We start from the raw sequence: 14,425 nt of genomic DNA on the forward strand, positions 1-14,425 counted from the left end.
ACGCGGTCCTTATCAGAGAGGACTTTGGAGTTCCGCTGAGAGCTAAGCGTCGACGCGTTCGATAAAGCAGAATATTTTAAACGCCCGCGGCGTTTCCACGCCGAGACGCGATCGGGGTCTCCGTGATAAGAGCTCTCGCGTCGACACCTGGGTCTCTTATCAAATCCATAATTGCATTTCTAATTCCCTCGGGCATTCTGAATAACCAGCCTAATCTCCTTTTCTACTACGAATTTAACGAAAAGTAAGATGGCGGCGGGTCCCAATTAGCGAATATTAATAGAGCAGGATTATCGCCGTTAAAAATAAATATTTGTGAGTGTTAGTCTTACCAAATCCACAATTGCATTGGCAAAATTAATTAAGAACGTTTACATCGATTCATTTTCGAATTTTACTCGCCATTGAATTAAAATATATCAAATGTAAAACCCAGGAAAGCAACTTAAATGGCGGGCGATTATTTTTCTCGTAAAATAAAGAAAGTCGATCTTATCAAATCCATAATTGCATTTCTAATTGCCTCGGGCAAGATTGCCGAGGGCAGATTCCAACTTGGATGCACTAATAAACCACTAAAAGTTCTCGAAATTGCTCTCTAAGCAAAATCACACGACCGACGCGCGAGGACTCCCAACAAAGGACTGACGGCTAAGATTTCAATTTTTCTTCTTCAACGGTGTATGACGTAGTGTTGCATCATCCTTTCAGGCGTATATATCTACGAGGATAAATCTTCCTCATGATTTAACCCCTAACGCACGTGCCATTAAATAAAAACTCCAAGATTACCAGAACAGAACTGAATTCGTCGAAGGCATCCAAGATGGCGGCGGTCACAATTTGTCAAGCCCGCTCGGCGAAGCAGCGGCGGCGCATCGCCTTAACGGCGGGTATTTGTCAGGGTGTTAATTACCGCGCTAACTAATATTGGGAGATATCGTAGTTTCAAGAGTATCCCCCTCTCTCTTCCTCCGGGTGCCGGCGAGGGAGAGGGAGAGAAAAAGTGTTGACCGCTCCGCAGGAGCGGAGGAGAAAGGAGGAGTAAACACGGTACATAGAGGGGGGCTCGCGGAACGGGGAGCGGCTCGGGACCAGACGAAAAAATTCCGAATATTTATGTTCGGTATTATTAGCGTGCATCGCGATATCTCGGTGGGCATCGCTAATTAGTCCGCGACCGCTGGGCCTTTCGGCAAACAGTGCTGGCTACTGTCCGCGGGGCGGCCCGTAATCAAGATGGTGGCGCTAACCGCCACCGGCGCGGCCGATTCCGAAACTAATTGGCGAGGCTAATTTATCTCGCGATATCCATAAGGAGGCGCTCCGCGCGCCGAGCAATCCTAACCCGAGGAATCCGTTACGACCGTTAGGCGGGACGTGCGTCCGAGAAAGGTGAAATACAGCGGTGGTATAGGAGTAGACGTGAGTACATGAGGTTATGTTATATATGGGAGGTTACAGGGTGTCCCGGAACTCCCGGTTATCCCTGAAACCGGTGAAAACTGACGTTTCGAGTGGAAACATCCTCTTTGCTTTCTCGAATCGTTTTAAAACTTACAACGTTAATATAGAGACGATAAGGAAGGTCCTGACATCCATATTTTTCAAATTTTTTTCTTCTTCAGCTCGTAGGTATTTTTCAAATTTTCTGTAAAAAATTAAATTTCGTGAGTATCGATACCTTGAAGACCAGAGAGTTTTTAGATCAGCATAATTTATTAACCCCTTGGCTGCTAAGAGCGCTTAAAGGCGTCCGACGTTTGGTCCAATATCGCCTGCACGGTCAGAGGAATTTCGCCCATATGTCGAAACGGCTCTGTGTTCGAAAAATTAAATTAAAATATTTTGAATGTGTACGGACATTCCATGGGCGTTCAAGAATCGGGTATTCGAAATTTAATGCGGAATTCCAAGAGGTACTGGGAATTCTGGAACACCCTGTACAAGCCTGGGTATACTGGATTATAGGTTAGTATATGTCGGGCCCGGTAGGGAGTTCTTAATTGCCCGAAACGGATTAGCCCGTTCGGGCCCGACCGATTATCCGCGGCTTATTAATTCCCGCCGGCCGTTTTTACTTATCCCTGGTTTTATCTTCCAATATGGCGGAGCCCGCCGCCACGTGGAGGCGCCCTGACGACTGCATTAACGGCCAGGTGAAAATACGAGAAGCGAGCGTATCTCGCGACATCTTCAGGCCCTTTTAGGATCGAAAAAGAAGTCCCGTTCCGAGGGTCAGGAATTCTTTAATGCCATCTATCGACAAAATCCCCAATCATTTCATTGTCAACCCAATAACAACGCTGCGCCTGGAATCTCCAAATCGTCCTCAAAATGGCTCCCCTGGCGCGAAATTTGAAACGGCCAAAAGCTAATGGTACCCTGTTAATAACACATTATTATTTCATAAGGAATATGTAGGCTCATTCATAAGGAATGTGTAGGAGTTTAATTTTAAGGCATCGAATCTCTAAAATGAATGTCATTCCATTTCAACCTTATGTACTAGAATCTTGTTAAGAGTACATGCAGGGGAATGTAATGAACGAGGTTACCTTGCGACATTGAGATTTATTACACGGGATTAGCTCATCCGACTCGCCTTCACACGTTTATTACAAAAATGAGAATAATCGTCCGCCCGCGCGCAGTAATTTCGCCCAATATGTATGTACAGAGACTCTTGACTCTCTCTTAGTCAATCTCGTTACGAGGTTTGCGCGCGGACGCGCCGTTGTATTTACACAGTGCATACACGCGACGCCCCCGGCGTGTATTTACTTATTCTTAATCCTAGATGAGTATCTATGTACACTGAGCGCGATAACTCTGGAGAATTATTGGTGCACCGTTCCGCGAAAGTGCAGTAGCCCCTCCCACAGAAGAAAGGAGGGGATAGCCACGCCCATTTTCAAGTGGGAGGGTGCATTGAAGGAGTCTAACTGTAATGGTTCGTATCTTTCTCTTTATCCAGACAAGAAAAAGTACCTTCTTGCGGTCTGTCCTCGTTTCGCGAAAGTACAGTAGCACATCCTATACAACAAAACAGGGGATAACCACGCCCCCTTTAAAGTGGGAGGGTGCACCGAAGGAGGTCTAACTGTAATGGTACGTATCTTTCTCTTTATCCAGATAAGAAAAAGTACCTTCTTGCAGTCTGTCCTCGTTTCGCGAAAGTACAGTAGCACATCCAATACAACAAAACAGGGGATAACCACGCCCACTTTCATGTGGGAGGGTGCATTGAAGGAGTCTAACTGTAATGGTACGTATCTTTCTCTTTATCCAGACAAGAAAAAGTACCTTCTTGCGGTCTGTCCTCGTTTCGCGAAAGTACAGTAGCACCTCCCATGGAAGAAAGGAGGGGATAGCCACTCCCATTTCGGAGTGGGCGTGTGCCCTGAGGGCGGGCTAACCGTAACGACACGCCTCCTTCACTTCTTCGTCCTGATCTCGTCCACACAGGAGATAAAACCGTTCCTCTTTGTACATTTACTAGTCTTTCCGGGAAGGATTTTTTTCTTCTTTCCTTCGCGCGTTTATAAATAATCTTCATTTACAGTCGCCGGTTCCAAGCTCGGTGCCGGATCTCATCCTCTCGAGGGATGCTGGGCGATGGCGTGGTGGGCGGCGAGTCCGGAGTGAGAGAGGATGCTCACCGGGTACAACCGGGCTGGCCCCAGGAGGCCATGATGGGACCCATAGAAGGCTGTATGGTGTTGTCGCACTGCCGACATCCTCAGCTTCTCCATCTCAGCCTCCTGGAGACGTTTCGCCTTCGCTCGCCGGTTTTGGAACCATATCTTTACCTGGTGAAGTGACAAAATTCCTGGATTAATGGACCTGGATGTTTGGTGGGTCAATCGGCATTCTTTGTCCCGGACCACCCGGAATAACGGATCACCAGTCAGCGGAAGAATCTCCCATAGAAAGTCATCGTGATTTGTTGAAGCCCCGACAAGTATTCCTCATAATGACTTTTCCATTTTTATTTCTATTCCTAAGCGTTTCATTATTTTCAATCGTTCCTCCTGCTCTCGCGGGTGGAGGAAATCCCAGATGGGCACTCACCGAAGAATCCCGACATGAGGCTCACGATGATTACGCGATGACATGAATTAAAAAAATCCCAAATGATTGTAACGACCAATGAGAAGGGAAAAAATTAACGTGAGTATCTCGGCACCGGAGTCGCGGTGACAAATTGAAATTTTGAGGAGTACTTTCAAGGTGTCCCTTTTTAAGGATTTTTCCTTTCCTCGCCGAGGCCATTGTTGGTCCTGGTGATGCAGGACGACGTCCTGGGAACTGGGTCGAAGAGCCAATTCGAGGCTAGAGGAGCGAGGGGTTCCAGGAAAACGAGGACTCTTCTTACCTGGGTCTCTGTCAGGTGGAGGGACGAGGAGAACTCCGCCCTCTCGGCCACGCTGAGGTATTGCCTTTCCCTGAACTTCTTCTCCAGGGCGAGGAGCTGCTGGGTCGTGAACGGGGTCCTGGGCTTCCTGTTCGGCTTGTGCTTCCGCAAGTTGCACTTGATCTTGGCAGGCTCGCCATTTTCTGCAAACAGAAGAAACGATCCAATTAACCCTCAATCTTCCGCCTCTTCGTATCCTCCATAGCGCTCCAAGAAAAACCAAGACGAAGTAAAGAGAAACGAAAGGAAATCAAGTAAGAAGAAAGAAGAGAGAAGATAAAACGAGACGTCAAGGAAAAGAAAGAAAAAAAAAATGTGGTCCATTTAATAAACTCCTTTGATTGACTGCCTTTTCATTCGTTTCAAAAAACGTTTCGGTCCCGTGATCGGGATTCGCTTTTTTTAACAGTTATAATATAAATCACCAAGTTCAATAGAGCCTTGCGCCAAATACATACACACATGAGTGATTATCTATTTAATATAAAATAGAATAAATCAAGCGTTTCACGTTACGTTTCGCCCCCCTTTCTCAACACGTGACTATTGCGATATAAGAAATTTCCTCGGAAAACTGATCTGCACAATTATCGTCCTCGTCGAAATAGCCTAATCGCGACTTATCAAAGAATTAAATTCTTTAATTTATGAAAAATAGAAATTAAAAAAAAAACAAATGGAACGTCGGACGGCGATATAAAAAATTTCGTCTAGAAACTGAACTGCACAATTACCGTCCTCATCGAAATAGCCTAATCGCGACTTGTCGAAGAATTAAATTCTTTAATTTATGAAAACTAGAAATTAAAAAAAAAACAAATGGAANTAATTTATGAAAAAAATAAAAAAAATAATGATGGAATATCAGACCTTATCGCGAGTTTTCGATGGGTGATAAGCGAGCTCGGGACAATTACTCGATACTAGTACGAAAACGAAAACGTCTCGTTTCGACGGGTTACGATCATCTCGCATAACGAATCGACGAGGGGGGCGCAGGGGGAGGGTTTCTTATCACGCAATTCATAAACTCCACGGTCCGAGGTGCACCAAGAGTGAGTCGGCGTCGTTATTGTTTTTATAACCAGTGCATAAACTCTTAGAAGCCGTTTCCGCGGGGATCGAGAAGAGAGAAAGAGAGAGTGTGTGTTTATATCGCCGGTGAACCCGATTACAACTCGTTTCGACCTTTTTCCCCTGGGTTACTTAATTCAGCCCGAGAATTAATTCCAATTAACTCGCATACATAAATGCGAGGATAAATAGACGATATTCGATATTTTTTCACTCCTCGCAATATATTCGATGTTTTTTAACTCCTCGCAAAATATTTGATATTTTTTAACTCCTCGCAATATATTCGATATTTTTTAACTCCTCGCAAAATACCCGATATTTTTTAACTCCTCGCAAAATATTTGATATTTTTTAACTCCTCGCAAAATATTCGATATTTTTTATCTCCTCGCAATATATTCGATATTTTTTCACTCCTCGCAATATATTCGATATTTTTTCACTCCTCACAAAATATTCGATATTTTTTAACTCCTCGCAAAATATTCGATATTTTTTAACTCCTCGCATAATATTCGATATTTTTTCACTCCTCGCGTTATATTCGATATCTTTTCACTCCTCGCAAAATATCCGATATTTTTTCGCTCCTCGCAAAATATCCGATATTTTTTAACTTCTCGCGAAATATTCGATATTTTTTCACTCCTCGCGATATATTCGATATTTTTTCGCTCCTCGCAAAAAATCCGATATTTTTTCACTCCTCGCAAAATATCCGATATTTTTTCACTCCTCGCAAAATATCCGATATTTTTTCACTCCACGAAAAATATTCGATATTTTTTCACTCCACGAAAAATATTCGATATTTTTTAACTCCTCGCAAAATATCCAATATTTTTTAACTCCTCGTAAAATATTCGATATTTTTCCACTCCTTGCAAAATATCCGATACCCGGTTACTTTCGATATTACAGAGACAATTTAACTATAATTTCTCGTGGTATGGAAACAACTTATTCTATAAAAATTGACATGGGCACTTTGACCAGTGCCAGGGATAAGGAGCCAGATCGAGAAATCGTTATCAAGGGGGGCATCCCGAAAGCCAGGCATCAAAAAGGGTTCGACGGGGTGTATATTCCCGAGATTTGTCGGGCAACAATTGACAGATTTGTAGAGCTCCACGGCGGACTCAAAGGGGGGGAGAGGGAGGGTCGAGATCTCGGCGAGACAAAAGGCTATCTGGCGGGGTTTCTGAATTTCAAATTCGGCTTCCAGTTAAGGCGGTCCCCGGTGCTCTCTCCGGTTCCCCGGTCTCCGTCTCTCCGCGGATATCTCGCTCCCTCTCTCTCCCACTGGCGGTTCCCCCGCATCGTCCGTCCTCTTCCCGGCTCGCTAAGGGTCCAATTAGTCTCGGCATTCGGAATCCGCTCGGTCGCCGACCAAAAACGTCCACTTTAATCCGGCTCCAATCGGGAATGCATTTTAAAATAATTAGCCGGTTTCGCAGGGGTACCGTTCGTCCGCTTAAGAAGGGATCGGCCTCTGTCGAGCCTCTTTGTCTCGTTATGTAATGATGACGAGGACCGATCGGACGTCTCAGAAGTCCGAGACCTCGCCATGCCACCACGGCGGATTTTCCTCAAATTTTCCCGACATTAATTCCGGCCCTTTCTGGAAGTCCTCGAAAATTAATTTCTCAAGATGGATGCCAATCTTATTAAATTTTTAATTTAGTATTTCTCTTTTCTACTTACGCCACGCATTATTCCATTCTTAAACGCGCGTTCATATGAAAATGAATGTCTTCGGCGTTTTCCAAGATGGCTGCCAATCTTACGAATTTTTTAATTTACTATTTCTCTTTTCTAAAAACTCGAGCTCAGGTCATATTTTCATATTTCCTTCAAAACGCCATTTTTCCATTCTTGAAAACGCGTTCATATGAAAATGAATGTCTTCGGCGTTCTCCAAGATGGCTGCCAATCTTACGAATTTTTCACTTGATTATTTCTCTTTTCTAAACATCCAAGCTCAAGTCATATTTTCAAATTTCCTTCAAAACGCCATTCTTCCATTCTTGAAAACGCGTTCATACGAAAACGAATGTTTTCGGCGTTCTCCAAAATGGCTGCCAATCTTACGAATTTTTCAATTGACTATTTCTCTTTTCTAAAAACTCAAGCTCAGGTCATATTTTCATATTTCCTTCAAAACGCCATTTTTCCATTCTTGAAAACGCGTTCATACGAAAACGAATGTCTTCGGCGTTCTCCAAGATGGCTACCAATCTTACGAATTTTTTAATTCATTAGTTCGAAAGCAAGCTCAAGGCATATTTTCATATTTCTTTTTCACCCATTACCATCACCACCAAGAAACGCCACGCATTATTCCATTCTTAAAAGCGCAATCATATGAAAACGAATGTCTTCGGCGTTCTCCAAGATGGCGGCGGCGAGTCTCGGTACCGCGACGCTTATCGCGAGATCGGGGGAAGGAAAATGGCGATTAATTGCGTTAAAACCCGGCGGAATACCCGACGGATTAGGTCAGGAAGCCGAGCTCGACTTGCAGGGCGTGCGTTAGCACTTTCACGGCTCCGGAGAGTCGTACATACCGTTAATCCACGGCAGCCCAGATATCGCTCGTGAGTTTCCTTAAACGATGCGCTTTCGCGCCTAACCCAACCGAAATCAAACAGACCGGAGAGTACGAGTAACGCCGTCGTCTCGGGATTTCTAAACCTCTCCTCGTAAAGGCCCGAGCGAAAAAACGCAGACGTTGCTAACCTCAAAACACGCAAATCGAAGCGAGATGATTACCTCCAATGGCGGCGAAAACAATTAATTTTGAATTTTGAATTACATTAGTTAAGGTGACATGAAAGTGCGATACATACATAAGAAAAAGTGAAAACATTAATAAAACCTTTCTCTCTTTAGAGTTGGAATAACGGAAGGCAGACATCGTAAATCCCGAGGCTCCCGAAACTGATATCGATAAGAACCGAGGAATGATTAATAAAAAACCTGCACGGCGAAGAGGAGCGCGAAGGGAATGATCGCCATTTGTTTAGGGAATATGAAGAACTCCGGGGAGGTGTAAGGAAGAAAAAGGGGGATAAATCTACGGCTTAAGGCGCGAATGGGATATTCATATAGAGGGTAATAAGGAAAGGAGGCATAAAGGTTGGAAGAGGGTGCGAATTTGAGGGTACTCGGTGTAAGAGGTAATATCATTTAGACGGGTCCAAAATCACTTTAAGGGAGAGGAATAAGGGAGATGAAATAAAGAAATTTTCGGAGAGCGAATCGTGTGGCAATGTAATCGCCATATATCTCGCTGATATGGGACACGTCGAGGTGTAATGAAAAAAGGGGAAAGATAATTTAAATACTACCCTTGTGAATAAGGTATGTATAGTGAAGAAAAAGAAGCAATAGTAACTTTGATTGTGGAATGAAAATTAAATATCTGGTAGAGTGGTGATTTGAGTAAAGAGACTCGGCGCTTAGTCGAGACACATCATGGTAAAATTCAAGGAATATTTAATAATAACTTGCAAACCTCTTCCAGAATGAAGAGTACTCTAATAATAGTCGTTAAATGAAAATTAAATACCCGGTAGAGGGATGGTTTGAGTAAAGAGACGTGGCGCTTAGTCGAGGACCATGAATTTGTTGGAAACACATCATGGTAAAATTCAAGGAATATTTAATAATAACTTGCAAACCTCTTCCAGAATGAAGAGTACTCTAATAATAGTCGTTAAATGAAAATTAAATACCCGGTAGAGGGATGATTTGAGTAAAGAGACCCGGCGCTCAATCGAGGCCCATGATCTTGTTCGAGACACATCATGATAAAATTCAAGGAATATTTAATAATAACTTGCAAGCCTCAGTAAACCTCTTCAGGATGAAGAGTACTCTAATAATTGTCGTTAAATGAAAATTAAATATCCGGTAGAGCGATGGTTTGAGTAAAGAGACCCGGCGCTCAATCGAGGCCCATGATCTTGTTCGAGACGCAATCGCCCCCTTACCTCGTATAAAAACTCAAAGAATATTCAATAAAAAATGTCAAATCTCAGAAAATCTCTGTAATGAAAGTAACGATAACAATCGCGGTTAATTTCGGAGATACGAAGATAATGGAGGTGTAAGAAGAAAAACGAGGTGGAGTAAATCGAGGGCCTCGGGGTTAAATTGGCCTCCCCTCGCGGAAGGGGCACCGAGGGAATAAAAAATAGAGAGAGAGAGAGAAAAAAAAATGAGAGAGGCGTCGGAGGCGTAAAAGTTGGAAGAGGCCGCGTATTTGGGGGCACTCGACGTAAGCGGCAATAATTCAGAATTACGACAAGGCCCGCCCCTCCATATGCGAGCAACCCTTCGCGATGATCGCGCTTCTCGGAAGGGCCTCTCGCCTCTCCTCTTTTTCCCTTTTCCTTCTTCCTCCCGTAGGATATAATGCGCCGTGGTGCCTTTCCGGGAGAGACGGATCTTATCGTTCCTGAAAACGTCCCGGGCACCAGCCAGCGCAATTACGAGACCTCGCTAAATGAGGGATGAAATAATCTCCGGAGGAGGGACCGATAAAGACGGAAAGGGACCGCAGAGAGGACGAAGAGACGGAGAAAGGGGGAGAAGAGAGACACGCGAGAGCAAACTGCCGACCGGCAAAGAAACTGATTGCGCGATTAACGCGGTTTTGCCTTTGAGTCTCCTAAAATAACCCTTTTCGAAAATACCCTCTTTTACCTATATACACCATCCTATGTATAACGACGTAAATTAAAAATTCAAGTATTATTTATTAACGCGGTTTTGCCTTTGAGACTAATAAAATAACCCTTTTCGAAAATACCCTCTTTTACCTATATACACCATCCTATCTATAACGATGTAAATTAAAAATTCAAGTATTATTTATTAACGCGGTTTTGCCTTTCAGTCTCCTAAAATAACCCTTTTCGAAAATACCCTCTTTTACCTATATACACCATCCTATCTATAACGATGTAAATTAAAAATTCAAGTATTATTTATTAACGCGGTTTTGCCTTTCAGTCTCCTAAAATAACCCTTTTCGAAAATACCCCCTTTTACCTATATACACCATCTTATCTATAACGACGTAAATTTAACATCTAATTATTATTTATTAACGCGGTTTTGCCTTTGAGACTAATAAAATAATCCTTTTCGAAAATACCCTCTTTTACCTATATACACCATCCTATCTATAACGACGTAAATTAAACATCCAATTATTCGAAAATACCCTCTTTTACTTATATACACCATCCTATCTATAACGAATAATCCTTTTCGAAAATACCCTCTTTTACCTATATACACCATCCTATCTATAACGACGTAAATTAAACATCCAATTATTCGAAAATACCCTCTTTTACTTATATACACCATCCTATCTATAACGACGTAAATTAAACATCTAATTATTTGCCTGTTTTAATTTCATGTAGTATTTTAATTCATGGCTACCCCGAATCGTTTAAAATTTCAGTACGTGATTATGAAGTTCATGATCATAAAATACCACTGCAAATATATTTTTCTCATGTATCCTAGACAAGACCCAAAATTACATTTTTTTTTTTTTTAATGAAATTTCACGCCCATTGCGTTCTATCTTAGGGCCTTCATAATCGCGTGCTGAAATTTCAAATGATTCGGTGCAAGTTTGGAGAAAAGTTATATATATATAGATGATGATAAAAATTTTTTTGTTGTGAAAAATGAAATTTCATGACCATCGCGTTCTTCCTTAGGGCCTTTATGATCGCGTGCTGAAATTTCAAATGATTCGGTGCAAGTTTGGAGAAAAGTTATATATATATAGATGATGATAAAAATTTTTTTGTTGTGAAAAATGAAATTTCATGACCATCGCGTTCTTCCTTAGGGCCTTTATGATCGCGTGCTGAAATTTCAAATGATTCGGTGCAAGTTTGGAGAAACGTTATATATATAGAATGACGCTTTCGTACCACCTTAATACTTTTTCTCAGCGGAGGTAATGAGAATTTTATTCCTTTTAAGTCGAAGTCGTTTAAATTAATGTCACAGAGACGAGACGGTGCCTTTAAGGCGTCACTCGGGTGCAAATTGTTAACACACCGCGCTTCTTTGCTTTTTCCCTTTCCTGCCGAAGGCCTCTTTTCTTTCCAGGTTCCCACGGCTCCCGCGTTCAAGTTTTCATCGAGTTCGCGAACGTGTGAACAAAGCCGAAGAACTCTGTCCGCCGCAAAAAGTCTCGGAGGCCTCTATCCTAATTGCGCGTGCAAACAAGAGTACTGTACGGTGTGCCGAGTCATGAGGAGGAACGTGCAAACATGGCGGAGCAGTTGAGAGAAGTAGTCATACCTTAGTCTGATATTCTAGGGAGTAAATAGCGGTTGAAATTATTCACCGCACTCCAAAGATGACGAGAAAAATATTGACAGATCATTTCTGGATCTTTTAGGTGAAAAAGTGAAGGAAATTAATAATGGAAGGTATGGGTGGCGTCGTAATAAGAAATATACAAAGATGGCGGAGCAGGTGAAAGAAGTAGTCATACCTTAGTCTGATATTCTAGGGAGTAAATAGCGGTTGAAATTATTCACCGCACTCCAGAGATGACGAGGAAAATATTGACAGATGATTTCTGGATCTTTTAGGTGAAAAAGTGAAGGAAATTAATAATGGAAGGTATGAGTGTAGTCGAAATAAGAAATGTACAAAGATGGCGGAGCAGTTGAGAGAAGTAGTTATATCTTAGCATGATATTCCAGGGAGTAAACTGCAAGAAGTGATCACCATCCCTGATGTAGGCGTCATTAACATTAGAACTACCGGCGGATTTATTTTGTATATTGTATTTTGTACACAGGTATATGTATATATACCTGTTTCGTCCTCAAGCAAAGCGTCCCAACCCTTCCAAACAATTGATGTAACGAGTCGAGTATTTTATGTATGTTCGAATTATTAGTACAAACGAGTAGCTCGTCCTGAGATATCAATCGCGCCTTATTCGGTTATTCGAATCGCTTTACTCTCCAACTCGCCATTTACTTGGGTTGGGGCACAAATTCGTGCGTTTTTTTTTTTACAACTAGGGAAACTGTTACAAAAAAAAACGCACGAGCTTACGCACCAACCAAATATATTCGACTCGTCACGTGGCTATACCAAGCTCGGCCTAATATATGGAATCAATATACAAAGCCAAGAGAAAAGTATACCGTTAAGTGGTGCATGGTGCGAGAAGTGTGCCGGGAAGAAGGACGGCGACGCGGCAGCGGCGGCGGCTGCGGCGGCGGCGGCGGCGGCGGCAGCAGCGGACGTCTGATGCGCGGATCCCCAGACAGCATGGTGCAGATTCTCGGGGATGGCGGAGACAGGGCCCAGCGAAGGAAATGGACCCATGTACGCAGGAGTGGGTCTGACGGGTGCAGCCCCAGGAGTGACGTGCCGTTGTTGGATCTGCTGGAGGTCCTCGACGTCGACGAGGCTGCCGGAGTCGTCCTCCTCGTCGACGGAGACGGGGGCGTTGTCGGCATCGGGATAATAAAACCGAGCATCGCCGCCGTGGGAAGAGGACCCAGAGGACCTGGACGCGAAGTCCCGGATGCCAATGGTGGTCGGGGTGGGCGAGGGCGAGGGGTTGGTCATGGCGTCGCGCCGTCCAGGCGACCCGGGGAGGTCGAACCCCGGAGGTGGCGACCTCCCCTCAGGGTCTAGGACGGTCCCGTACTTCGTAGGGATAGGTTGACCCACCGGAGAGTGTCGTTCCCTGTGGAGACGGTCATGGTGCCGATGAGCCGGAGACGGGGGGGAGGCCTCGTCGATCTCGTTGGTGTCCGCCAGGAGAGCGGCCACGGAGAAGCTGAGGCGGTGCGTCGCGGGCCTCGAGGGTGGCTTGGGGGCGAGCGTCTCCTCGGCGAAGCCCGGGCTCGTGGATGGCGGTGCTACCAGCGACGTCATCCTGAGTACTGTCATCCTCGGAGTCCCGGGGGGCGCCGGTTCCCGAGTCACTGGGTCCGGGCCTCTGCCTCCCGGGGCCCGATCGGCGGACCGGCCGTCCCGGACATAAGATGGAGACCCCCTGCCGAGAACCCCTTCGCGACCCGAGGAACTCTCCTCCACTTGGTCTCCCCCAGGTACACAGGTACTCCCCGAAGCCGTCCACCCGGACTACCAGGACACCCAGGGATCAAAACATGCCCTCGACAACCTTCCTTTCTCACAAACTTTATTCTCAGATACACGGTACCGCGACGCCACCCGCTGGGAAGGATCCTCTAGGTCGACCCCAGGGTACCACTCCGCCGTCGGTGAGTTCCCACGTCGCTATCGACCTCCGTCCAACGGTCCACGTCCTGGGCCTCGATGACCTCCAACCCCACCTTCGGCCTCCTGGACGAATCTTCACCGCCACCCTCTGTCGTCTTCTCTCCTCGCTCAGGACCGTCGGCGAGTCGCAACGTTCTCAACGAAGTGGATTCTCTTCTTTCTTCCTTCCTAATTCTCTTCCGCTTCTCTTTTCCTATCTCCCGGACGATTCCTCTTCCGTCGGCCTCCTCTTGCTATCCACGAAACTCGCACTCCAGGGTCCACCGAGGGCGTCCCGACGCCTGCTGGGAGAACTCGGGGTCGAGGTACGTCCTTTGCACCCTTTCCGACCCTCGCGCGAGTGGATCGATGGCCGTCGGGCAGGCTGACGAGGATCTTAACGAGGCGAAGGCACCGAGTGGACTGACTGGTCATCTGGTTAGATGGAAATGACTTTTTCCTTTTGCCGGGTCTCGGGTCCCGGGAGCCGGGCGAGCCCGGCGGAGAGGGGAGAGAGGGGAGCGCCGCGAGGGGCGTGGCCTCGCTCGAGGCCGGCAGGCCCCGCCCACTGACTGCCGGGATCCGGCTCCCTGTCCCCGCCGTTTCCCCTACAGTTGATCCGCGACCTCGCGGGGA

General features: G+C 45.2%; 1 protein-coding gene across 1 annotated transcript; it reads right to left on the minus strand.

The window, feature by feature from the left end:
* Nucleotides 1–2,456: 2,456 nt before the first annotated feature.
* On the minus strand, nucleotides 2,457–14,212 carry LOC105703779 (homeobox protein vab-15). The gene is made up of 3 exons (XM_012432435.2): nucleotides 12,700–14,212; nucleotides 4,379–4,560; nucleotides 2,457–3,812 (listed from the first exon to the last, which is right to left on the minus strand). The coding sequence occupies exons 1-3, from the start codon at nucleotides 13,454–13,456 to the stop codon at nucleotides 3,594–3,596; spliced, it is 1,158 nt and encodes a 385-aa protein (XP_012287858.1). The 5' UTR covers nucleotides 13,457–14,212; the 3' UTR covers nucleotides 2,457–3,593.
* Nucleotides 14,213–14,425: the final 213 nt, after the last annotated feature.

The sequence above is a fragment of the Orussus abietinus genome, unplaced genomic scaffold (genome assembly GCF_000612105.2).
Source record: "Orussus abietinus isolate OABI.00-Male unplaced genomic scaffold, Oabi_2.0 scaffold43, whole genome shotgun sequence".
Classification (NCBI taxonomy): Eukaryota; Metazoa; Arthropoda; class Insecta; order Hymenoptera; family Orussidae; genus Orussus; species Orussus abietinus.